This window comes from Crocuta crocuta, unplaced genomic scaffold (assembly GCF_008692635.1).
Source record: "Crocuta crocuta isolate KB4526 unplaced genomic scaffold, BGI_CrCroc_1.0 scaffold130, whole genome shotgun sequence".
Classification (NCBI taxonomy): Eukaryota; Metazoa; Chordata; class Mammalia; order Carnivora; family Hyaenidae; genus Crocuta; species Crocuta crocuta.
The window spans coordinates 6,518,823-6,544,654 of NW_027527920.1; the positions used below are offsets into that span (position 1 = coordinate 6,518,823).

Consider the following 25,832-nt stretch of genomic DNA (forward strand, 5'->3'; position numbering starts at 1 on the left):
TTTTCTAAACAAAGGACTGGCTTTATGTTTGTTTTTGTTTTGGAAAAAAAAAGAGAGAATGGGGGGCACGTGGGTGGCTCAGTTGGTTAAGTATCCGACTTTGGCTCAGGTCATGATCTCACGGTTTTGAGTTCAAGCCCCTTATTGGGCTCTCTGCTGTCAGCACAGAGCCTGCCTTGGATCCTCTGTCCCAATCTCTCTCTCTCTGTCCTTCCTCTGCTGGTAGTCTCTCTCATTCTTTCTCAAAATAAATAAATAAACTTAAAAAAAAAAAAGAAAAAGAAAATGTACTCTAGTGAACCATAAATGGGAATTCTTGCAAAATGACATTTTTAGATACTGAATGAATGCACAAGGAGACAAAATAAATGAATAATTTATTTATCCAAAATAATGAATAATAATATTATTGCTAATAATACAAAATGAACATTTATAAGTCACTTATGCCATCTCTCTCTTGTTTAACAGCCTCTGTCCTTGTTTACGTTCTTATCATGCCTGTAAGCCTTATTAGCATACCTTATATAGAACAAAACAAAAACAAAAAATAAGTCATGGGACTTATTTAAACAACAATTAACGACTTAAGACAAAAGTAAGTCGTAAGATGATTTAACAAGGAGCCACTCAATGGGATACGAGAAAGTCACTAGGATTCCCACCTTCTAAAATCCACTCCCTGGCACTTTCTCTCTGCTGCCTTTAGGAGGGACCAGTTTTGAAAAGCTCAGACTCAATATCCCTGAATTTCACGAATAGCTGGGTGGGACAGAAAGGCTGTAAGATGCCTAGAGGAGGGCTCAGCTCAGATGGGACCAGACAGGAAATCATCACAGCCATAAATTAGATCACTTGGCTCTTACTGCTCCCCGAGTATCAAGGACAATGCATTTTCACACAAAACACAGCAGCTGGAGCATCAAGGTAGAGTGTAACATTATTCATTTGCTGGGTCTGCCAGTTAGTGAGCAGGAAAGAAAGGATCCGACTGCCAGTCTACACTCTTTTATTCCTTGTGTATTTAAAACTGACATAGCTCATGTCCTACTCCACGTAGGGGTATAGGAACCCTAGTAAATCATCCTCTGGGGAAATGTAAATTTTAATATTCAGGCCTGAATTTTGTAAGAAAAGCAGGGGCTCACAAACACAATGTAAAATGATCAACGTGAATTATAAAATTAACCTTCTCTCTTGGCCTGGCCAAGATGTCTATTAGGCACTTTCCTCACAGAGAAGATAATACGTTGGCTGTATCAAACTTTTCTTTCTTCTCCCCAAAAGGGTGGTCTTATTCCAGAATCTAGTTTAGAGTATCAGTTATGCAATGTATGTGGGGGGCAGGTAGTTGGAGGGGATGTGGCTTTTTTGAGAAAGGCCCACTGGGGGCGCCTGGGTGGCTCAGTCGGTTAAGTGTCTGACTTTGGCTCAGGTCATGATCTCATGGGTTCATGGGTTCGAGCCCCGCATCAGGCTCTGTGTTAACAGCCAGCTCAGATCCTGGAGCCTGGAGCCTGTTTTGGATTCTGTATCCCCCTCTCTCTCTGACCCTCCCCTGCTCATGCCGTCTCTCTCTCTCTTTCAGAAATAAATAAAACATTAAAAAAGAGAGAGAGAGAGAGAGAGAGAGAGAGAAAGGCCTATTGACCATTCCATTCTTTATGGTCAAATAAATCTACGATAACAGAAGATTTTTAATGTGTCAACATGTCTCAAAGGGTTTTTGTGGAGCTATCATTTAGTCTTTGTTTCTATTAACTTCAAACCTCCACAAAGCAAAAGAATCCAGAACAATGTCAGAGGTCACCCAGTCTGACTCCTTGCTGCTGACTCTGGAAGAAGACTTCCAGGGATGGGAGTCCAATGATTCTATCCTGGGTGGCTTAAGTTGTTAGAAAGTTCTTTCTATGAGTTCAAATATGTCTCCCTAGGAGATATACCCGTGGTCTGGAGCTGTAGTGATTAAGTCTAGTGGCAACAACTCACATGTTTGGAGATGGCTATTTCTCCAACAAAGTTTTCTTTCTCGAGTCAGCATCCTGTTTTCTTCCTGAGATCATTTGCTATGATTGGCTGCCCTCTGTTCTTCCCCCTTCTATTAAAATTCTAATAAAATTAGATTAGAATAAATAAAACACTCTAATAAAATTCCCCTGCCCTTAACCAGCCCATGTACTTCACCCTCACCTTACTTCATCACCGGCTTTACGGGCAGGACATGTGGTTGGGCTTTGACTAGTCAGCAACAGCAAAATCCCCTGGGCTTGGGGGAGTTAAACCGATCCAGTCAAACTGAAGCCTCTGGCCTCTGGCTGCCTGTGGGGAAGAGAGACTTGTTCTCCCTTTCTAGTCGGGAAGCAGGTTGCCCTGGAAACCCAAGAGCCGTTCCTGGTCTGTGAAGGATGAAGCCTACCAGAAAGAGAGCCAAAAGTGACTTGCTGGATCAAGTTCTAAAAAACCAGCAAAACGCGGCTTTTTGGTCATGCGATTCAATTAAGTCCCTCTGTGGTTGAGGCGACTTGAGCTGGGTTTTCTGTTACCTGCACCAGAGAGCTGCCTGGGGGAGCGGAACTCGGTTTCGTGTTCTCCACCACCGTGACCACGTTTCTCAGAGTGCGGTGCCGTGTGCGTGTGTTCCTCATAAAGTGTGACACCCACACCTGAACATATACCTCGGGATGACTGGCCCTGTCACCTTGTTCTGGACATTACACACTCTGCGGAGGAGAAGCTCCTGACGGCTACAAGTACATTCAGCTCCTGATAGCCGTATCACAGGGCTGGCTCAGCGGAGAGAAACAGACGTGTATAAGTCTTGGACTGAAAAAGAATTACTTCTTTCCTGTACTCTTCTATTTCTTATGTGTTTCATTCTGACAGGGTATTCGAGAGTCAACATGAGTACAGGATTAAAACAATTACAGAATCTAGACAAGTCTGATGAGATTTCTACCTGTTGCCTCTCCCCTGCGACAGACAGAAAAAACATTAGCCTTTTATTGGTTTGGTGGAGGAGAGGCCTGTCCAACACTGAAGTAGAATCATAGACTCTTGGGGTCTGAAAGAATCTTGAAGGTTTTTTAATCTGACCCACCTCTACGTGATCCCTGGATCCCTCCTTTATCACACTCGTGGCTCACAGGGCTTCCGTCTGGACGCATACGGTGATGCGGAGTTTATGTGTCCTGTCTATTCTGTCTCTCGTTCCAGCTCGACCTTCCTGATGGTGCAAATCCACGTCTTTTCTTACGTGAGAACCGTCAAGTACCTTAAGACAACCATCACATCTCTTTGGAAGCTTTTATCCTTCAGGTATTACTGCTGGCAGAATAGAGTGGAAATATGGACACAGAAGAATAGGGGACAAAATTGCTAATTGAAAGCCTAAAACTGTGTATTGATTCTTAGTTCCTTCTGATTCTAAAATCTGCTATGTCAACATGTAAAACAGTCACTAAATCACTAATTCATTGATTCACATCTTTTTTTTTAAGTTTATTGAGAGAAAGAGAGAGAGAGAAAGAGAGAGCGACCATGAGTGGGACAGTAGCAGAGAGACAGAGGGAGCATGAGTGAGACAGTGGTAGAGAGAGAGGGGGGGAGAGAGGATCCCAAGTAGGCTCTGCACTGACAGCAAACTTTGGGATCATTGCCTGAGTGGAAATCAAGAGCTGGACCCTTAACCGACTGAGCCACCCAGGCTCCCCAGTTCATGTCTCTTTACCAAGAACTTACTCTATGCCAGGCACCGTACTGGAGTCTAGGACCCAGAAGATGGATAAGCTACAACTGCTGGTCCACAAAAATGAGTGACTTCTTTAAGGTCCCTGAAAGTTAGTGACAGAGCTAAGAATCACAGGGCTTGCATTCCCCTTTAAATGACACTCAATTTTTGGATAAAATACAATCTGTTAGATACAAGGTGCTGTAGATTTCTAAGATCGTGTCCTCAAAGGAAGGATGTTTTTAGGTATTTCACGGAATGCTTTCTTTGTGGGCTAAGACTCTATATATCGCTGGGTTTTTTTGTTTTTTGTTTTTGCTATGATGCCATTTGACAACATTGTTTGGTCTGCTGAGATTTTGAGCTAAGCTGCAATTTCAGCCAATACATGCTTTATTTGGGATTAGAAAGTAAGGAATCTTGAAATACAGTCACACATAATCATGCTAATTAACATGTGTCTTACTGGTTTGGCTGTAAATGAGATTCAAAACAGGATTTAAAGAAAAGAAGTCATGGGTATAGGGTGAACTAAACATAGTTTGATTCCTGTTTCAGAGATGTGGTTCACACCTCTCATATTGTGATTTGGGTGAAATAATGTCCAGGAGTGTAACTTAGGAGATGGTGATGAGAAAGGTAGCTGCAAGTGTGGAAAAGTGGGGAAAATTGGCTCATCCAAGACAAAAGGAGACCACAGAAGTATCTAGCTCAGTACTTTTCAGACACTGGTTACCAATAATCTGAAGTTCATGTAAGATATTACTTATACACATTAACAAAAACAGAACTCTGTGTGTGTGCATATTTGTGTGTGCATGCATGTGTGTAGGTGTCTGGGAATGAATTCCCACCTATTTTATGCCCTGTCTTCCCATGTAATTCTGCAAATCGCTGACCTAGGACACCTCTATCATCTTCCAGATGAGGAAACTGAGGTCTGAAAAGAAATAAGGTCAAACAACTAACAAGAAAAGCCAGGAAGAGAACTCAGGTTGTGTGTGTGTGTGTGTGTGTGTGTGTGTGTGAGCAGAAACCATATTCTTTTTGAAAGATAGAGCAAGCAGGGAGGGGCAGAGAGAGAAGGAGAAGAGAATCCCAAGCAGGCTCTGCACTGAAAGCGCAGAGCCTGCTGTGGTGATCAATCCCACAAACTGTGAGATCATGACTTGAGCCAAAATCAAGAGTCAGATGCTTAACCGACTGAGCCACCCAGGTGCTCCGAGAAACTTCATTCTGACAAAGATGTAGCTTATCACTTGATGGCTGTCTCACTTGCTGCCACCTGGTCCTCTCTGCCCTGAGTCATTGAGTGTGTGCAGCTGCCTGGTTATGGAGGCAAAGGGCTGTCTAAAAAGCGGGGGCTGGAGGAAGGCCTTTCACTGGAAATTTTCTTTTGTTTACTGTATTTTACCCAACTAGAACTAGTACTATGGTCAAGGTCTCCCCATGCCCAGAAGAGTGCTCTTTGCAACCTGTTTCTGAACAGAAAACAAGACAAGCTTCATTACTCTCTTTGGTCTTTCTTTCCTCCTCTAACCTCCTTTCCTCCTAAGACCAGTATATTCTCCAGCTTTTCTTTCCCTCTCTGCATAGTGGTCATCATCTGCAGACTTTGACAGGGTATGGCATAACAGAGTCCATGCTTGGTTCTAATTGGTTGCCTCAGTTTCCCACAGTTCCTTGGAGCTGACACCCTGGCTGTAGGCATAAACAGACAACTGCCTCCCTTCCTAGCTACTAGCAGCCCTTGGGACCCTCTTTCCACCTGGTGTGTCCTGGGCAATCTCCAATCCTAAATCGAATCAGCTCTTTGCTCCTTTTAGGCAACTCATTGATTTTTCAATGAACTTAGCTTGTCCATTTTACTGGCACTAAAGAGGGTCGGGTTCTTAGCATCATTAACATTTTAGTTGAGGAAGGACTCCCAAACCCCCCAGGCATTAATCCAGAACTGTTAAACATCTGAAAAATAATCTGTGCTCAAACACAAGTTGGCCAGGTTTGCCCCCTTTTTAAGTTGGATGCCAATGAACCCCGAGCCCCAAATCTACCCAAGTTTTCTATACTGAATAGTATAAGTAGAACACTGGAATATGGTAAAAGTTGACACCTTTGTTGCCATTGCTGCTACTGCTACTGAGGACCACTTTCCCCTGGGGGATCTGTACCCATCAGCAATTACTTGGTAGACATGGAGCATTCTGGGACAGTAATTTCCATCTCTGTGGACACGCAAGTTAGAGACAGTACTCGAGTGGATGCTTGTGTAAAACAAAAATGGCCATTTGGGCTCCAGCTTCCCGGTGCCTTTCTCCCCGCACCATCCCTCTAGAGTGGGAACCAATCTGACCCGGTTGTCAAATACCTGGTAATCGTGAGTGAGTCACTGAATGGCTCTTGGAGTCTCATTTTCCCCTCTATAAACTGAAAGAGTTGGAACAGATCACTGTAAGATCTCGTCACCTTCTGAAATTCTACGACCCCACGAGGTAGCAGACAGTACTCATAAAAACCAAAGGGGGAAAAGTGCAAGGGCTCCCAGACCACAGAGCCCAAGAGGGAGAGAAGATGGCAAAGTTCCCACCTGAAAGCCAGACTGGGCGCTAAGGTCATTACTTCCAACTTCAATTCTATTTCTGGGCTAAGCTGATTATTTAAAAATCGTAAAAGAATCAGGGTCCCTAGTTACTGACAATAACAATCGCTAGGTTCTGTATATAGTTCTATATATTATGATTGTGATTATGAATGATAAATTATAACTCAAAAAAGAAAGACTGCAAAGGAAGGCTCTTGTGGGATCAGAAAAGTAATTCATTTTAGTCCTACCTGGTGTGAGGCGTGAGACATGGTCATATATTTTCAGAGTTACGTAGGTAAATCCCTGAAGTACTTTCCAGAAATATAAATAATACTAATATTACCTAGCTCTTGTTTATCTTCTTATATTTTTCAAAATGTCCTCTTAGGCATTAGCTCATCTGATCAAGACAACCTCCCAATCGCTAGAAAATGTCCTGTGATGGGCCAAGTCCCTCAGAGACGTGTGCCAGCTGACCTCAGGGGCAGAGGTCTTAAAGTGTAATGATTTCCAACCTCAGACTGGCTCCCAGTCATCTCGAAGGGATTCATGAAATTCTCAATCCCAAATTCATTACCTGGTCTCTGCTGCATTTGCCATCTCTGTCCTGACACACCACCTCTCTCCTCCACCACTCGGCCTGCCCGTTTCTTACTGCCCTCCCAGTGTTGCTTTAGAAGTTACCTAGGGGCGCTTGGATGGCTCAGTCGGTTAAGCATCTGACTTCAGCTCAGGTCCTGATCTCACCATTCGTGAGTTCGAGCCCCACATCGGGCTCTGTGCTGACAGCTTGGAGCCTAGAGCCTGCTTTGGATTCGGGGTCTCCCTCTCTCTGACCCTTCCCCGCTCACACTCTGTCTCTTTCTCTCTCTCAAAAATAAATAAACATTAACAAATAAAATAAAAGTTACCTAGGGAAATTCTTAAACCGGCAGGGATGTGGGAATAACAGTAGTACTAGTAGTAGTAGTAGTACTAGTAGTAGTAGTAACCTAGTAAATTAAATTACTGGAAGGATACTCTATACAACATGTTGCTTCAGACCTTTGTCTTTTCCTGGATGAATCTCCTCATGATGAGAATGCCGGGAAAGTTCTTTCCCATCCGTTTAGCCTCACAGCCTCGGCGCAGGCATCACCTGCTCTGTGAAACCTTCACAGCTTTCTGAACTGAGCTGACCTCTTCCTCTTGAGGGCAGAAACACCACCTCTTCTAGGGTTCCTTTTGTATCAAGTGCCACTTGTTTGTTTTATATTTTTCTCTCTACTAGACTAGACTCTTCGAGAGCAGGGACCACATCTGTTTCATTTCTGGACTTCCAGTGTACAGCACAGTGCCAGGACAGAGTAGGTGTTTGGCGACAGATACATGTTGAATTATGACACAGATCTATGTCCTATGAATTATGAGATCTATGTCATAACGTAGTTTAGAAGGTGCTATAAAATCAAACCGGCATGGGGTTAGTGTTTTAAAAAAGACAGGGTTCACCAGCCTAGCTGGCTAAATGCATATACTTCAACTGAGGTATTAGCAAGTAATTTATCTTTAACGCAAAATGTCATGTTTCTAAGCTAGCCACACTTTGGGGATTTTCTCCATTCCATTTCTGCTCTATTTTAAAGACATACTAGGGACCCACTTCCTATCTCTGCAATAGGCTAAGCAAATAACATTATGAGCTCTCTTGATAAGCATGAGATAGATAATGGGAGAAGAATCTGACACAGGCAGTTTCAAAATTCCTGGGAAGCAGCAAATGTAAGTGAGCATCTTCCTGTCACTTACGTTTCACCTCTGCCTTTTATGGAACACGAAATCTGACTCTGTGCGGCTTTAAGTAACACTTTATTTTAAATGTCTATATCCTAAATAACAAGAATGAAAATAATGAATTAAAACATGTAAGCTAACTAGAAATCTGCTTAGCAAAAAACTGCACACACACTGCTTTTGGACTCCTGCCAACTAAAGGTGAGTACTTGAAGTCTGGAGTAATTACCCACTCCTTTTTTTTCCCTTTGACTACAGATCTCACACAAAAAATTGGATATATATGATTTTATAGAATCCTTGATGTTCTGAACTTCAAAAAGTTCATGTAATAGAGGATAAACTCCAAGTCCCCTTTTTCAAAGAAGGTCAACTTTTTAGGTATTATTTTGCAATTCTACATTGCTCTAGTCTTGATCAGTACACTAGTACATAACTAAGAAAATAAAATCTATGGTCTGAATTACAATGAATATAAAACAACATTAAATTATCAAAACTGGGATTAGTAATAGCATGATAAAAGGCTTTTAAAACATGAATAAAATTAGGTATAAAACCCAGAATTCCAGCATTATCTTTTGAAAAGTGTTTTAATATTTTAAAATAGTTTTAAGAACATACGCTTTCTACTCCATTATGAGACAAATGCTCTATCCAGAGCACAATTTATTACTAGAGAATAAATGAATGTTTAAAAGACAGTCTGTCAATTGAAAAAAAAAAAAAACACATTAAAATAGCAGGTTTCCAAGCCAAGTTAAACAAAATATTTTCTCCCTGACAAGCTTCTCACATTTAAATGAAAACAGGGCAAATTTGGTCAATAATATGGATTGCATATAATAAAAAGGACCTTAGATCATGTTAATACAAGGATCAGAAAGCAGTAACTTCAATTAAAACCACCCAATTATTTAGCAAACTTTCAGATACAGCAAATAAATTAATCTATTTTAAATGAAAGTGCTCAGATTAAGTAGCTTTTTGACCTATGAGGAAGTTTCACTAGCAGCAATCACAGCAAACCAAGAATCTGCTGAAGCAAGGCAAAGCCCCCAAATCAAACAAATGGCATTAGTAATCAAAACGCATTTGCAAAACATATTTCCTTGGTTAGTAGCAGGGGGTTCTGAGCAAAGCCACCTACAGCTTCCCGCATACTTTGATATGTAGTGTATACGGGATGAACACACACATTCTTTTCACCCACACAACCAACCAGGGTATATACTGCTTTTAAAAACAGGGCATTTCATTTCTGTGCTGTCTTATGAAAAAAGCCAGTCATTATACTATTAAGAATGCATGTCTTTCACTTAAAATCCTCTATCATCCACTTATATTTAACTTGTATTGGGATTTAAGAATGCCTCTTTATGGAAACAAGTAATATGTCATCATTTTGTGCAGCTAACAGGCCTGACAGACCCTGTCTTCTTGAGTTAAGAACAGTAGATCTCTATTTGTACATTGGTGGTAAAAAGCTGGCAGAATAAATGAGAATTAGCCAATTGGTAGTAAGGGTTTTTTATCCCAAAGATCTAGACTTTCCTTCTACCTTAGCCTTAATTATTCTCTCTGGCCAGATGATAGTATCTTTTTTTCAAGAAAAATGATCTCTATATATTGCAATAATTTATTTGAATGCCATTCTTATGTATTTTTAACAAATAATGTAGCCATTCACTATATCTCTCATGTTTTTGATCCTTTTTACTACTTATCATCTTCTTTATTTGAAACAGATTTTTAACAGATAATCTTGATCGTTACAACAATATCTTGCTTGCATTTTATTCAAATAATTCTTAAAAACAGCTTAAAAAGCCGTTTGGAATAACATCAAGCTTGCCATCAATCAAACGAAAAAATTCCGCTGGCGGTTGTATAAACATCAGATCAAGTCTGATGTCTTCAAGGATTTCAGAGTGAACCATAAAAAACTCCATTAACTTCTGACAAAGAATGCAAATTAATCACAACATGGGGTGAAATGAAATTAAAGGCTCTTTTCTAATCAATGACAAGGCAGGATGAAATATTTGTTACTCTCTCTGCACTCAGACTGCCTGGGATGTTTGCACTTCCCTTGCAAAGCCCCAAATGTAAGGTGTGAGTACAGATTCACCCACAGTCGCTGTTTAGCCCTCCCACCCCCCCAGAGCTATCTGCTTACAAGTCGTGGAGATTCACAAAACACACTAATCATCTGAATCTCAGGTGCATCCAATTTGTTATTCACACTCTCCCATGCCAGTGAAAAGCCTGGCGCAGACAGATGCACCAGGAACCCTAAATGACAGTTTTGGCCTCCGGAAGTACGATCACTACAACAAAATCTAGTACAGCCTCCAGGTGAAATGTCTGGAGCTCCATATGGAGCAGGGAAAATTAACAACAAGATGAAAATCACTGCAGCAGCGGGGAGTCGGAATTTTTGAAAAAAAAAAAAATGAAATTTAAAGATGAAGAAAGAGAAGTAATAAATTAATGGGGTGTGAAAACATTCAAAGCTTTACAATACCAGGGGCACTATTTGCTCAGATTTTTTTTTTCCTTTTTTTAACTTCAGGTCATTTTGATGTAATTTATTAACCAAGATCAGGAATTGTAGCCAAAAGAACAACAACATTTTTATACATACAAAAGTACTTTAAATACATTTGTATCTCTGCGTTTTCGTCGCTTTCCTGTGGCATCCTGCTTACCAAATCTCCAAATGCCAGGGCTGGCACCTCCTCCAGAGACGTCTCCTTAATGGATTTACTATCATAATGCAGGGCACTACTGTAAAGTTTGAGTGAAGGATGACGATTTTTAGCAGGCATTCGTTTTCAGTTCTCCTCAATTATGGTGTCATTAAACAAACAATTGCCCACCATCATGTTTTTTAAGTCAACTGAATTTGGACCTACATGATTGGCTACACACAGCTCCAGTCCTTGCCCAGACCTGCACATCTTTCCAGATGACTATTAATGCTAAAGTGTTCAAGAAATGGAGATACTATTTTTGTGAGATGTTGAAATGCACGATTTTTCGTCATCCCACTGCTTCACAGGCACCCAGAATTTAATGGCACTGGGGTCAGGGAGAGCTCTGGGGCCCTCCGGATCCTGCTGTCACTCTGCTGATCACTTGGTAAGAAAAGCAAAAGGCGTCTAGGGAAGGGTCTTGTCAGCATCATCTACCATGGCACGGCCCCCTTGTCCGGCATTTCTCACCTACGCGTGAGGCCTCCTAGAGTGGAGAAGGCAAATCAGGAGAAGGACTTGGAGGGGCTCAGCGGGAAGAAGAATCATATAAATGGCCAACCAAATTCAGAGTACACAGAGCCGGTTTAGTTGCCTGTAAATCTGACATCTAACTGTATCCATTCATCCATTCATCCCGGAGGCAAGGTGCCTCACCTCTCCTAGCCTCAGTCTGTTCACCTGGAGGCTGGGAAGAACAGCCTCTGTAGGTAGGAAGGACAGCCTGAGTCGGATAACAAGAAGTGATCTGAAGCTCGATGTCAGAAAGGAGCTAGATGAATCCAAGACCTCGCTGTTCTTGGCGTAGGAACATGGCTGAGCATTTTTTCCGTAGAGTCCTAAACTGCATGCCAATGAGGCTATCCCACTTAAAGGCCTAAAGGAGAAGAAACTAGAGAGTGCTTCCAAATAATAAAAGCCCAAGCACAAAACAATGAAGTTTATATGGAATAATTATCTCAACAAAAATCCAGTCCTTAATTTTTATGTTGGTCCCAGGCCAGTGGCTCTCCCTAACATCTTCCCGACACCCTTCCCTCATCTGCATCCCCACTGCATACACACACTGTGTCACCGGCAGGAAGAGGCGCTGCTAACGACACTGTCAGCAGCACTGACGCCGGGTTGGTGGGAGCCTCAAAGCTGGCCTCTCCTCTCCGCTTTCCTCTCTGCTCATTTTACGCTCTGCTCCAGTTGTGGCTGGCAGGTTGCCGAGCACATCCTTTCGCGACCTTTGGTCGCCGATTAGAAATTCCATTCTGCGCCACAGTCCAACATCAGGGCCAGTGGGATGGCCCTCTGTACTTCTGCAAGCGGTTTCCGTATCCACAAACTCATTTCATCTGTATACTTGCTCTCAGCAGAGAGGAAAGACAGGTATCAGGATCCTCATCCTAGAGTGAGGGAAATGAAGCCCCAAGGAATCACAAAGCAAGAATTAAGGCCTGTGGTGACCACAGTTTGTGGTAGAGCTGGGCTCTAATTCCAATCTTTTGGCTCCTGGTCTAGACCTCTTTCAACAGGCCTGTCTTCTCAACTTGCCACTAGTGACAAGCTGAGATTTGGTGCCCTGATGTGACTCTTGAGTTCAGAGTAGTGATGTCCTGGTACTGTCTCCAGCCCTGGACAGAAGGGATGCCAAACTGTGTGATCAGGATATATGAAAGGTTTCATGTGTTCAAGGACTAGATCAGTGGGCGACAATTAGGATGAAGCAGCCAGTCCTCAGCGAGGTAAACAGAACATTGCTTCGTCCGGATGGCTGTTTATAAAGTAAGGTGTCACCCGGGGTGTTCAAGCAGAGGGTGGAGGTTTGCTTTCCAGGGATACGGTACAGAGGTTTGTTTGATTCAGTGATGTCTGAGACCCCTCCCAATGCCGATGTCTGTGATTCCCTCGTGCCTACTGAACCTGGAGGCCCATGAAACCAACCCTGCTGCAGTTCCACAGGGTGCACAGCAACCGTTCTGTCTGCCCAGCTGACAAGGGGACGGCATCTCACAGAGTGGTTTGAGGTTCCGATGAGGTACTATGGGCCAAAGAGAAGGTGTTGTTCATAATCCAGTGTCAGAATATTATGAAAATAAACACTGCTACCCATGTGCTTTGAGGGCAAAGGAAAGGGCAGCAAAGATGTATGGAGCACCCTTTCCCAGTCTGTAGTCTCCAGTGCGAAGCCCGTGAAACAAACGCCAACTCCACCTGACCTCACTGCTGATTCTGGCAATGAAGCACCCCAACTTCTGTTGAAAGATCTGCGAAAGAGGCCTGATGGCAACAGAGCTGCTTCCATTATTTCAAATAAAAGTCCCAATTCGGTGATAATATTCGATCACGTTTCAAGGAATACGGTTTTTCCCCTGATTCTGGCATAAAGGTTATTGCTAACCAGAAGCCCAGCTCATTAGAATTTTCCAGCTTCCACCTGACTGATCAGGTACACACACATATACTTGAACATTCAAAAAAACAGAACTGCAAAGGGGTAACAGCCTCTTCCCAAACCTGACCAGAGCATTCAAATGCTTCATTTGTTAAACGCAATAGCAATCTGTTTTTCACACTCATCACTTACCAAATCTCACTGCTTAATTACTCGACACATTAGGAATCTCAAGAATATAGCTACGTTCTCAATCTCTGGCATTTTTATGAGATGGCTCACAGGTTTTCTACTAAGACGTCTCTGAGAGATACGCTGTAACAGGGTCTCTTCATTTACAAAATTTTAGGGGATTGTATAAGTTGGCCGAACAGTGAATTGTTTAAAAATTACTGACAGGGTAAGAGGCTTACCAAGATAAATATTCTAATGAGCTATAAATCCTGAAAATGTGATTTTAACTTGATGGGCTACCTAGAGCTAAGCAGCAAGGCTGTACACACTAAAATCTGACTAAATGCTAGCATGCCTGCCAAGCGATTACATTTTAGATTTTCTCTTTAAGGAAAAGATTATGTTTAAACAAAGAAGCCTACAGATTTGAAAAGTGAGTCTAACACTCTTGAACCTACATACTTAGCCGATTTCTCTTCCACTTATCTGATGGCTTTAACCGTAAAAGAAAGAGGGTACAAAAGAGACATTTCAGCAAGTGCAGGGTCTTTAAATGTCCACATGGGTACCAGGAGAATACGCTTAAAACGGCTTATAAAGATGGGAGAGTGAATGAGCCCCATCCTATTATTCAATAACCATGTTTGTGATGCATCTGCATAATCTAACCATGCATAAATTAGTATGTGTAATACAACACTTATTTGCATAATAATAGCAAGTTAATAGATGCTTAAAGAGCAGAGACCAACACCACCTTTAAATCAGACATGCCTCCAGGCACTTTGGCCTGTACAGACCAAGATGCCAGAAAAACAGTGAGCACCAACCAGAGGAAAATAGTCAAACCATTCATTTTTCATCCCTCTAGACATTTCACTTACTTCCCCCCACATACACCGGGGAACCATTTTCAAACCACAAAATGGCTTTATGGTTTAAGTGCTAGCACCCTTCCAAATAAAAATCTTAAAGAAATTGTAAAGACGATCATCGGCCATGGTAATATAACGGACAGTTTGTTTTCTTACAAATGTGGCCAGGAAAGGGCAAGTATTTAAAAAATAGTATGTTCAGGATCTCACCCACATAAAACCGGGGGCCTATGTGCTTAGCAAAAATAACGATCCAGATCACAGAGTTTACCCTCCATCTCAAACACTTTAATTGAAATAAATTTAATTGGATCCAAAAGCTCAAACAGAGTTTTTCAAGAGCTGTATCAAGAAGAGGTCGTGCCTCTCCTCTAACCTCAGTATGAGCACATGGCACTGGGCGAGGGTAGGAAAAGCAGCACCCGTGTCACACAAAGGAAGAGTGCGATGGTGCCTTCCAACCTTTGACAAAGAGGAGAAAAAAAAATGTGGTGTTTAAAAAAAATCAAAAATCAATAGAGACTTCTAAATGACTCCTTTAAGATATCACTTTTCAATTTAACAGGACAGATTTATTTGTATGTGGCTCAAATGTTCACAATTGCTCCCTGCACCTTCATACATAGGAATGAATGTCACAGTGGCAAACGGCAGTAATGAACAATCTTACCTGGGGATATGGAAACCTCCCAAGAGCAAGCTGAGAAAGGAAATAATATTTGTCTAGTTATAGATTTGCATGCAGGGCAGATCTGCTTAAGACAGACAAGCACTAAATTTCAGAACTGTACCCAGCAAATATAAGAAGCTCACAACCTTGGACGCAGGAACTAACCTATTGCTGTAATTACCTTAAGAGTTGTATTTAGAATGGACGTTTTCAAGGGGCAGTATTGCATCCCTGATAAGATATTCTCATTTTAACAACTAAAGATTACCATTATGTGGTTTCTCTGAGGAATATTCTCAGCTCTGTGGGCAGGATGCACATGTACGTGTGTGCAACAATTTTCCTTGAGACAGACAAAACTGGAGGCCACGGTTGGCTTCTCCTCTTGTAAGATGGAAGCACCTTATTGTTTCCCAGCCCTCAGGTGCGTAGAGTGTTTAGTCTCAAGTACACAGGCAGTGTGACAGGAAATGGGGAATGGGCCATACGATGTAGAAGATTTTGCCATTATTTCCATCAGTTGATCAGTTTTTTCATCCGCTTTCTAGCTACAGTTAGGAAAAAAGAGCTACCACTTGTAGGAAGGGGGCCAAGTCAAGGCTGGGAAGTCAGCTTGGTTTGTAAATTTGTAAACTGCCATGTGTTTCTAGGCCAGTCACTTAAATTTGGTCTTGGAAGCCTCACCTGTAAAAACAAAATGATTTCACCAGGAATTGGGTTGACGTAAAGTAATGCGATCAAGTTTACCAAATATACCGTAACACATTTAAAGAAAATAGTAACAAAATTTTGCAGCTTCATAATGTGGCCCATTCTCAGGCCTGAAATCCTCTCTCTCTATTTGTAATTACTTCCAAAGTGGAATCGCTGCATCAGGGAACTGTGAAGCTGGAAGGAACCCACAACAGCCTCAATCCATTTTACAGATTAGAACCCCAGAGTCCCACTGAAGAAGTGTCCACACAGTTCATCAGAAGCCTAGAGCCTGACCCTAAGGCCTGCAACTTAATCCAGTGTTCTTTCCAGCATTTTATATTGCTTTTCTACATCTTGAGAAGTTGTGCGTTTATTTAAAAAACACGGACACCACTGAAACATGTTTGAACTCTTTTGGAATTGAGTTTCAAATCATTTCAAGCAACAAAATAACACCTACTTCATTTTACTAGAACTGCATTTTATCTTGGACTTAAAATTCTATCCCCTAAGGTTTTTGATCATGTAAAAATTATTTATTGACTGAAGTCTGAACGGCTTGTGGGTATTACCAAAACCCAAAGCCACCTCTGAAAAATAAATATTTTGTTCCTTACTGAGGACAGACACGAAGATGCTGAGGTTAATTTTCAAAGATCTAAAACCAGTTGGAGCAAGAGCAATATAATAGGAATAAACCATATGCCTTTATAAGGTGACTACTTTGAAAAGCCCAACACTCATTTGGATGTATATTTTTATATGTCTATGTGTGTGTGTTTTGCAATGCCTAGTAAGTTTCATGACCTTGTAGTCATTTCTTATCTACTTAGAGGTCCCTGCTTTTCAAGATTAAAGCTATACTACCATTATTCACTTAGTAATATCATTAATCAAGGGATTAGCATAGAGTGCAGACAGCAAAAACATCACAAGATGGGGTGATGGAAATAACAGTGTGGAAAATAAACTTTTTTTTAAGTTTAGTTTTTTATTTATTTTGAGAGAGAGATAGAGAGTAAGTGGGGGAGGGGCAGAGAGAGAGGGAGGCAGCATCCTAAGCAGGCTCCATGCTGCTAGCACCGACCCCAATGTGGGACTTGAATTCACGAACCGTGAGATTATGACCTGAGCTGAGGTCAAGGGTCAGACCCTTAACCAACTGAGGCACCCAGGCGCCCCACTATATGCTGTTTTTAATTAGGAAGGGGAGAGACTCTGTTTTCCACTCTCCCTACACCAACCTTACCCAATACAGGCCCTGCATGCGGCTGGCCAAGGAGAGTGTGCACAGTGATCTTGGAGGAGTCACTATGGCCCACTGCAGCAGTGAAGGTAGGCCAGGCGTCTGTACCATTCTGTATTGATCTAACAGGCGGTAACTGCTCAAAAAAAGCTATCATCTATCATCACCCTCATCTGTGGATTACAAGGTTTGCATGTCCTTCCATTTGGAATAGAAAACTAAGAGGAGGAGCTCTCATCTAAAAAAGCTAACAACTTAGTAAGTAGTAGACAACAGTTAGAATATTTTATCTCAAGTCATTCTACAGGCATCGTGCCACTCCCTCAGGCATACTGGGGACTACGGAAGAATTCTGTCCACGTGGCTTGCCGGCAGAAGGGCTGGCCTACCACACACATGGTTAGACTCTAAATTAGCTGGCTGGTACCAACACTGGACAGCAGTTCTTGTGGTTTACAGAATAAGCAATAAGAAATGAAAGGCTTATAAAAAGTGGCATAAAATGAAAAATACGAATTCTTTCCACTTCAACACAAAACCTCAAATTCTCAAGTCATTACTGTTCTACAGAGAGGCCAGGCCACAGTCAACTTGGGAATGTGCACTCATCTACGTGGTGGCGCTGTCATGACAGGTACAATGTAATAAGGATGGCTGATATCATTCATTTACCCTATAAGACACCACCATGCAAGAGAACAGAGAGAAAATTCAGTGCACGCTGGTCAGCTGGGAGCCCCTCGGTACCAGTCTGCTTAGAAACAGGTGGCAGGGCTTGAACTCGCGAACTCCTCATTCTTGGGACTGGCTCTGCTTTGTGTGTACTTCCCTGACATCCTACAAAATCTCAGTCCTGTCTACTACATTCCTGGGAGAACTGCATCTAAGACATCTTGCAGCTCTGACCTCTGGAGCCAGGGGACAGAGAATGGTTCCTTGCCCTTGACCAGAGCAGAACAGTCATGTCCTCTCTTGCATACTGTCACTCTTGGGCTGCTCCAGCAGTGGGCCAAGGATTCCAATTCTGTACCAGTGAAAAGTGGCAGTGGCGCTATTAGGCTGGCGCCGAAAGCAGTCATTTCACGGCCCCGGGAGAGGCAGCTGCCTTCCGCGTATGTCCCTGTCCTAGGTTTAATGCAACTGCAGTGTTTCTGCCCCACACTATTTGTCTCATGGCAAAATAGAAGGAAATATATAGCCAGGCCCTAGAACCCTTTTATCAAGTTCAATTAGGAGAAGGTAAAAAAGGAAAAGGGCTGTTAGCAGATATGGCTGCATGAAAAACAGGTTCTTCGTGAGGCTGTCAAAAGTCAAAATAAACACTGAACCCTTATGGGGAAGAGGGGACACATATGCTATGAGTGAATGCTTCAGAGACAGACGGACCTGGGGCCATTCTGTATCTTTTACTCCTACTGGTCTATTAATCTACTTGCATTTCCCCAGTTTTTATTGTCAAGGTATTATAAATTAGGAAACTTACAAAAGAGAGTATGTAATCTTCTCTGAAATGGCCTGCAGATATGTCACTGTACTAAATGTGTTTCAGATTTAATGAAGCTTTAATGTCCTTTTTAATTTTGCCTGTTTCTGTATCACCAGGGGTCGAGCGAGGCAATCAGCACTCAAGAGGGTGGTTTGGTTTAAAACTAGGAAAAAACTCATTTGCTTATGAGTTGCACTGTATTTTCTTAATTAAATTTACTGAGTAAAATGGTTTAAGTTCAGCCAACCAATGACCTTTGTATGTAGATTTAGATTTATAAATAGGTTAACAGTTAAAGGAAAGGAAAGAAAAAAAAAGAATCACAACAAAGCAAACAGATTAGGACTAAGCCAATAGAAATCTTTGCTCTCTTTATCATCTTTACAAAAGTAGCATTTAAATATAGGCAGCTTAAGTCCAGTTAAAAAAAAAGTATATTGAAAAATGTGGATGCACTTAAGCGCCAGCAATTCATCAAATGACTCTCACATCTTTTTCATTCCCAGGAGGCGAGCGGCTTGCATTGTCAAAGATTTGGAAAAGCTTTATTTATTTTTGGAGGGTGGAGGTAGAGATGGGGGAGAGAGAGGATTCTATTTAATGTTAAGTAAAAAAGTGCATTTTAATTTCAAATACTTAAGATTCAGCAAACTGCTAAGTACTCTGTTGTGGGAAATGCACTATATAAAAGACAGAAAAAGAATGCTCTGAACACATCTACTGTTGGGAATATGTTTAAATAACAGCAAACCACTTTTACTTCACTGTAAAACTAAAACTGTTCCTTTAGTGTCATCTTCTTGATCTTTGATATGTCCAGTCATAATCTATGGAATATTCAGTCGAGTTAGCACCACTTTAGTATGTTGGATTTTATAATTTAAATAACAAATATGTGGGTGTGATCACAGAGATTGCCAAATGCATAGCAAGTGCATGACAGAAACATCTGTGTTTTAACAAAAGGTAAAAGATATTTATTTACAAAGCAACAAAAATGACTTCTGTTGATAACAAGAATAATTATGGCCACACAGTCATAAATGATAGAGAGTGAAAATATATTGTGGTGAGAAAGCAAGAGCAGGATACAAACTCAAAATATGTTTTTCGTGAATCAAGTTTCTGAGAATATCAACAATGTGGGAGGGGTTTTAAATTTACACTTATACTGAAGAGCCCTGGAATTTTTTAAAATTCTTAATTTAGACATATCCTGTGTTTCTTGGCATAACTGCAAATTGAAAATAAGCATTTTCAATATAGCCAGTGATCTAGCTGGAGGAGGACTTTATAGACTGAAATGTTCTAAAATTTGTTCTTAATTACCTTGTACTCATTTTATACAATTAAATTTCCATCTAAGGATCTCGCACTTAGATTGTGCACTGCAGTTAAACCTTCATTTTATAGAAATGCAGCAACCACTTTGGAACATTCTCAGACACAGGAAAACTTTAAAAAAAAAAATCAGACTTAACTAGTGGATTACATAAAATTCCCTAGGTGAGATTGCATCCCAAGACCAATTTACACGGTCCTAGAGAGAGAGTTTAAATCATCTGAAACTATGCTGGGGGAAGAACCATAATAAATATTAAATACCTCAAAATCTACCCTAAGATTTTACTTTTCTTCCCATGTATCAATTTCACTCTCCTCTTACTGAATGGTTTAGAAACAATCCTAAGGATATAACAGCAATTTACCAGTGTTAAAGTGCTTTGGAGGTTAAACTGACAACAAAGAACACAGAAACACAAAGCGTCTTGAAGTAGGGTTTCAATTAAATGTGGAGGATTTAGAAATGCAGGACCAAAAAAAAAAAAAAAAAAAAAGAGTTACAAATTAATTTAATCTTCTGCCTATAGTTTGCAGCTGCACTCCAAAGTGTCTAGGGCTTAAGAACAAAGCCTTGAAAGGCCTCAGAGTGAGGAAAGCTTCAATTTTTAATGTATAACGCCATTAGCTGATAACTTGTGGAATCTGCGACCCCTGCGGAGGGGCATAAGTGCGAGTAACAGAGACTGATGAAGTGACATATTTGTTCATGTCTACAACTATGAGGAAGAGGGTTATTACTAATACCATCAGGCCCAACAGAAATATGCCCTAATAACCTTAGGGACCCTCCACGTTATCAGTTCTCACTACATCAAATATATTAAAATCAAAACCTAATTCACTTTAATTAAAGACAATTAGTTTGTTTTTCTATTAGTGTTTTAACTTGTGTGAGATTATAATACATTGCACATTAAAGATGGGATAATAAATGTAACGAAGGCACCACACATGCTGTGTACCTTCCCACCCTTGATCGGGGAAATACACGCTTATCACGGGGTGTCTCTTTTAAGGGAATTCAAGGACACCACCATTAAAAGCGGTGTAGAAACACGGTACTCTGAAATGAATACAGAGGGACCGTGTATTTTTTCCTAATATATCTTTTCCCTATTCAATTTATACTTTTCACATAACGCTTTCCTATAAACTCCAAGGATTTCTACAACACAAACAGAATTATGGCCCAATGGAGGCACCAGAAGCTTAATTAATTTGCCCAAGGTCATACTGCGGGTTGGTGGCAAAGCTTGTTAAATCACTAAGAACTGTGGGCTCTACAGATGTTTTCGGCAATGGCAAAGGACCCTGTCTGCAAAGGACCCTCAGAGACTTCTGGTGCAGTGGGTGAACCACGACAAATAACTCATTACGGCTGTACAAAAGTGCCAAGTGCTCCTGAGAGCTCCCAAATAACATGTTTTCTTTGTGTACTGAGAACCTAAATGTGAGGTTCCCATCAGGAGTGCTTCTTAACATGTGCCAATATTTAAAAAAGAACTACTCGCCTTCACTCAAGTCCGCGGATGGAAAGTAAATTTATTTTAACCTAAGCAGGCCAAATGCAGTAACACGAAGAAATAAATCAAGCACTTTTCCATCATTCAGAAGGTCCTGCCTTCTATCCCACAGATTACTAATAATAATGGAGAAAAGACAGCATTACAAATAAATGTTTCCAATAGAGTGTGGGCTTTTTTTTTTTTTAATTAGAAATGGGCTTATTACAGTGTACACTTAAATGGGGAGAGGGCAACAGTAATTCACAAGTACAATATCCTAATGCTGTTTCATTAATTGCTTTATTTGTTTCACGGTTAAAAATGATTGCTTGCTGTAGCCTAACCACGAATGCTGAAAAGGATGATACATTGAGGTCTCAACCTGGGCAAACTGTACCTAAACTTACACTTTATTGCAGCTTAGTTCACAATCTTCACCTAATATAGGGGTATATCCCAGTGCAGCAGGGGGATAAATCATCCTGGAATATTACTCCGGCAAAGTTTAGCTGTGACTGCAGCATATGTGCTTTCGAGCCACTGAAGCAAAGGCCCATAAAATACACTAATTACTGGAAGTTATGGTCACTGAGTGATTGATAGCGCTCTGCAAGGCAACTTCCTCATTTTCAGCTCTTCTGACGGGCTCATCCGCCACATAGCAATTATTAATTCATGACCCACCCCTCAGGCACTGGTACCTTTACTTCTAATTCTCCTGCTACCAAACTACTGCTACAGCTGGACACTGTCTTTCTTCATTCTGATGGCTGGGTAAGGATGATAAAAAGTAGATTTCATGCTAAATGCTATTGTTTTGAATCTTTAAATGTTGCTCGGTCTTTCTAACCCTGCTGTTCCAACACATAAATTCTCCTTCCTCTCCCATAAGGCTAGCTCCCTTGCTTCATTTTCCCTTGGACTGTGTGTGTGTGTGTGTGTGTGTGTGTGTGTGTGTGTGTGAATCTGTCTATACTACTTTACACCAAAACTCTGACAGAATTATTTTTTGTGTGAATATTATGGTTTAAATGCAATATATAATTTCAACCAGGCCATAGTAAGTATGAGGCGGCTGATTAAAAAAAAAAAAAAGGAAAACAAAACCCCCTCTATCTAAGGAGACCCACTTCAGTAGCTCTAAAAGACACTGATTGTTACAAGTTGATTTCCATCAGTACCTTTACTCAAAGCAATGCTAATGAGACTATCTGGGTATATAACGAAATCTCTAAAAATCAATGAGGAACAACTTGCAAAAAGGTCTCTTTTGTTGGTGTTCTGTGCAATGAAAGGAAATTCAGTGAAAAACTCTGAATTAAGAAGAGATAAAGTTCAGTCGTGGTGGATGAAAGCAAACGATTTACTTTTCTAACAGAAAAAAAATGTTCTTCAAATGTTGGCACAACCCAACATGCAGTACCGGGGGGTAGTTGGTCTGCCTGGATTCTGAGATGGTGCAACAACAGATAAATAGATGAAATTCCAAGTTTCCTATCCTTTCTGGGCTTGGTTCAAATGATTCCTCCTCTCCTGCAGGTTGTTAATCTCAGAAGACAACTTTGAAGACAAAATTCCCATCACTTCCTGCCCATACCATTTACTGGGCAGCCTAGTACCTCTTCTACCTTGTGACATTTCCTAGTGCCCTATATCTTCTTGTGTCTCTATTGCCTGGAGAGTGTTAAGTTTTGTTTAGGGGCAATCTCTATGTCCTGTACTTCTCCATGACACTAGAAATGGTTATTTTGCCGTAGGATGACAATAAGCATTTGTTGATTACGATAAACCTTCTGATGGTGATGTCTTCTAGAGCCTAACCAACCTGGCACTGCATGGATTAGTTGTTTCTACGCTCAATTCCTTAATGAACATAGTATACAAGCTAAGCTCTTCAGTATTATGGGCTGATAGTTTTAACTGGCAAGGCCCTCTTACACATCACTGCTTAGAATAATCACTTATCACATATTTAAGCATTATGATTAATTTAAATGGCTTATTTGTTATTAAAGACTTAAGGGTTGAAAGAAGGGAAAAAGATTAGAGTTAACTGCCCCCTAATCCATCTCATATACTTAATTCAATAATCATTTTAATCTTCACAGTGAGAATTAAGAAATGGCACCCTTTCAATACGGTTATAAAACGCTGACCTGTGTCCTCTACCAGTACACAACTTCAATCATAACAGTCCCTAGAGAACTAGCTCTGGGTTCTGGGGGCGGGGCGGTTCCTCCATTTCTAAACTGCTCACTGGAGTCCTGCAGCTGTGAGTACCGGAGAAAACATCAGTGCTGGGGTATAGTCTACTGAGTTCAAACAACTCCACACTTCTGTCTCTAGATGTTTCAAAGTGAAGGGAGTCATCATCAGGCAGCACTCTCATATTTCTTGTGTTTATACGCTGCTCCTGAGAGAGACAGAGATGGAGTGGCCAGTTCCACCAAGGTGACATGCAGGCAGGTGAAGTCATCCTGGATCTTCCACTCTCAACCACATCTGGCTGCATCCACATCAGAGACCCTTGTGGATACCATGTGGAATGGCAGAGCCCTAAGATTCCTGACCCATAGCATTCAGAGTCCATAAATGGCTGTTAATGTTAAGCCACTAATTCGGGGTACTTATGACGAGTAAGAGATAACTGAAATGCTTTCCTTGACATTGACGGCAGCCTTCCCTCTATTCTGCCCAGGCCCATGCCCTTCATTGCACTTCTATTTGTCTTTCTACCTACTGGCCAAGGAGCTCCTGAGGGCAAAGCTTGGGTCCTTACTGCCAACACAGAACAGTGAGACATAAATATTTACTGAATAGATGGAATTCTCACCTACCCACTTCTTATGAGAGCACATTGTAAATGAGGTTAATTTTTTATTTCTTTAAAAACATAAACTAGGCCTTGGTTTCTGAAAAAGGATGGTAAGTGTACACCTTGAAATACTGTAACACTGAGCCAGCTATTGGGACACTGTAGGCAGTGGGCCTGTGCCAAGCAGTCTTGACTGACGGCAGAATTAAAATAAACCAGTCTTTTCCTTTATCTAGTTTCCTGCTCATTTACATTTACCATTTACTACCTGATCTACTTAATCTCTACGGTATAATGAAAGCAGCAGAGTCGGAGCCCCTGACTGCTGCTGCCTGGTCTAGTCACTTAACTTTTCTAAACAACTCTAATTTCTCTGGATCTCAGTTTCCTTACTTGCAAAATGGGCAGGGAGAGAGGGAGAATCCCAAGCAGGCTCCATCCGATCAGTGTGCAGAGACTGACGCAGGACTCAAACTTACAAAACCATGAGATCATGACCTGAGCTGAAATCAAGAGTCAGATACTTAACCCAGTGAGCTACCTGGGCACCCCTTCAAGAGGATTTTTAAAGCCAGTTCCAGGGCACTGGACTTGAGTACTGACAGAATTCTAGGACCGGTGGTTCTGACCTCTGGACATCTCAAGGGAGCGGCAGTGGTTCCCCAAGTTATCACTCACAGAACTGAGAGTTGACAGATGCCACTAGAAGGTTGGCCCCTTATCTTTAGCTCTCAACTCAAAAGTAACACCACACCACTTAGTTACTCCTATCATAGAACACTGTTTGTTTCTGTCTAATGACTTGCTATGGTCAACCAGCTTTTTTTTTTAATGTTTACTAATTTTTGAGAGAGACACAGAGCATGAGTGCAGGAGGGGCAGAGAGAGATGGAGACAGAATCTGAAGTAGGCTCCAGGCTCTGAGCTGTCAGCACAGAGCCGGTCATGGGGCTTGACCTCACAAACTGTGAGACCATGACCTGAGCCAGAGGCAGACACTTAACTGACTGAGCCACCCAGGGGCCCCACAACCACCTTCTTTAAAACAGAGGCTCCATGAAAGCATGGATTTTGTCAGTTTCATTCTTAGCAATGTTTCAGTGGTGGACACAGTGCCTGCCACACATTAGGCATTCAGTAAAAATTTTCTGAGTGACTAATGAATGATTGCATCTTCTCTAACCTTCTCCCTGTTTCTTCCACAAAGCATTTCTTCTCAAAAAACAAACAAAAACAACCTGAGACATGTGGTCATTCAGTCACTATGGAAATGCCGCCATGTTTATCCCTAAAGGGGATTCCACTGTGGAGTAGGAAGGATGTAGGGATATCTATCCGTTAGAACTTTCCTCTTTATATTGAATAGAAAACCATGGGATTTTTTTTCTTGTGGTTTTGTCTGTCTGTTAACTTCAGGAAGTTGGGCCTGCCAGTCAGTGAGCGGCTGTGGTGCCTCTTCTCTACTGACAATCCTTCAAACATCTGAATGTGGGCTGTCAGATGCCTGCTTTGTCTTCTCTTTATTTCTTTATTCTTCACATGAAGACTTTGTTGATTTAATGTCTTTCTTAAAGGTCCAAACTGTGGGTGTTTTTGTGCATACAATCACCCACAATTTGGACATGTGCTTTTGGAAAAACTTTAAGATCAGTCTGAAATCCATCAAAATAATCAAATGCTTAGCTGGGACTGCCAGCACCTGTTCTGCCTTGTTTTGTCAATCTCATGGTTGTTCAGACAGCTCTGAGCACAAAGCGAGCCCAACAATGCCTCTTTCAGGGGGAGACACCCACTTTGT

General features: G+C 41.4%; 1 protein-coding gene across 3 annotated transcripts in view; it reads right to left on the reverse strand.

The window, feature by feature from the left end:
- The window catches only part of MAP2K5 (mitogen-activated protein kinase kinase 5), a 266,228-nt gene that overhangs the window by 70,879 nt on the left and 169,517 nt on the right, over window positions 1–25,832 (reverse strand). For all 3 annotated transcript variants that reach the window (XM_077746645.1, XM_077746636.1, XM_077746628.1), the window contains exon 17: window positions 14,943–14,972. In XM_077746645.1, coding sequence (XP_077602771.1) covers window positions 14,943–14,972 — 30 coding nt within the window. The remainder of the gene's footprint in view (window positions 1–14,942; window positions 14,973–25,832) is intronic.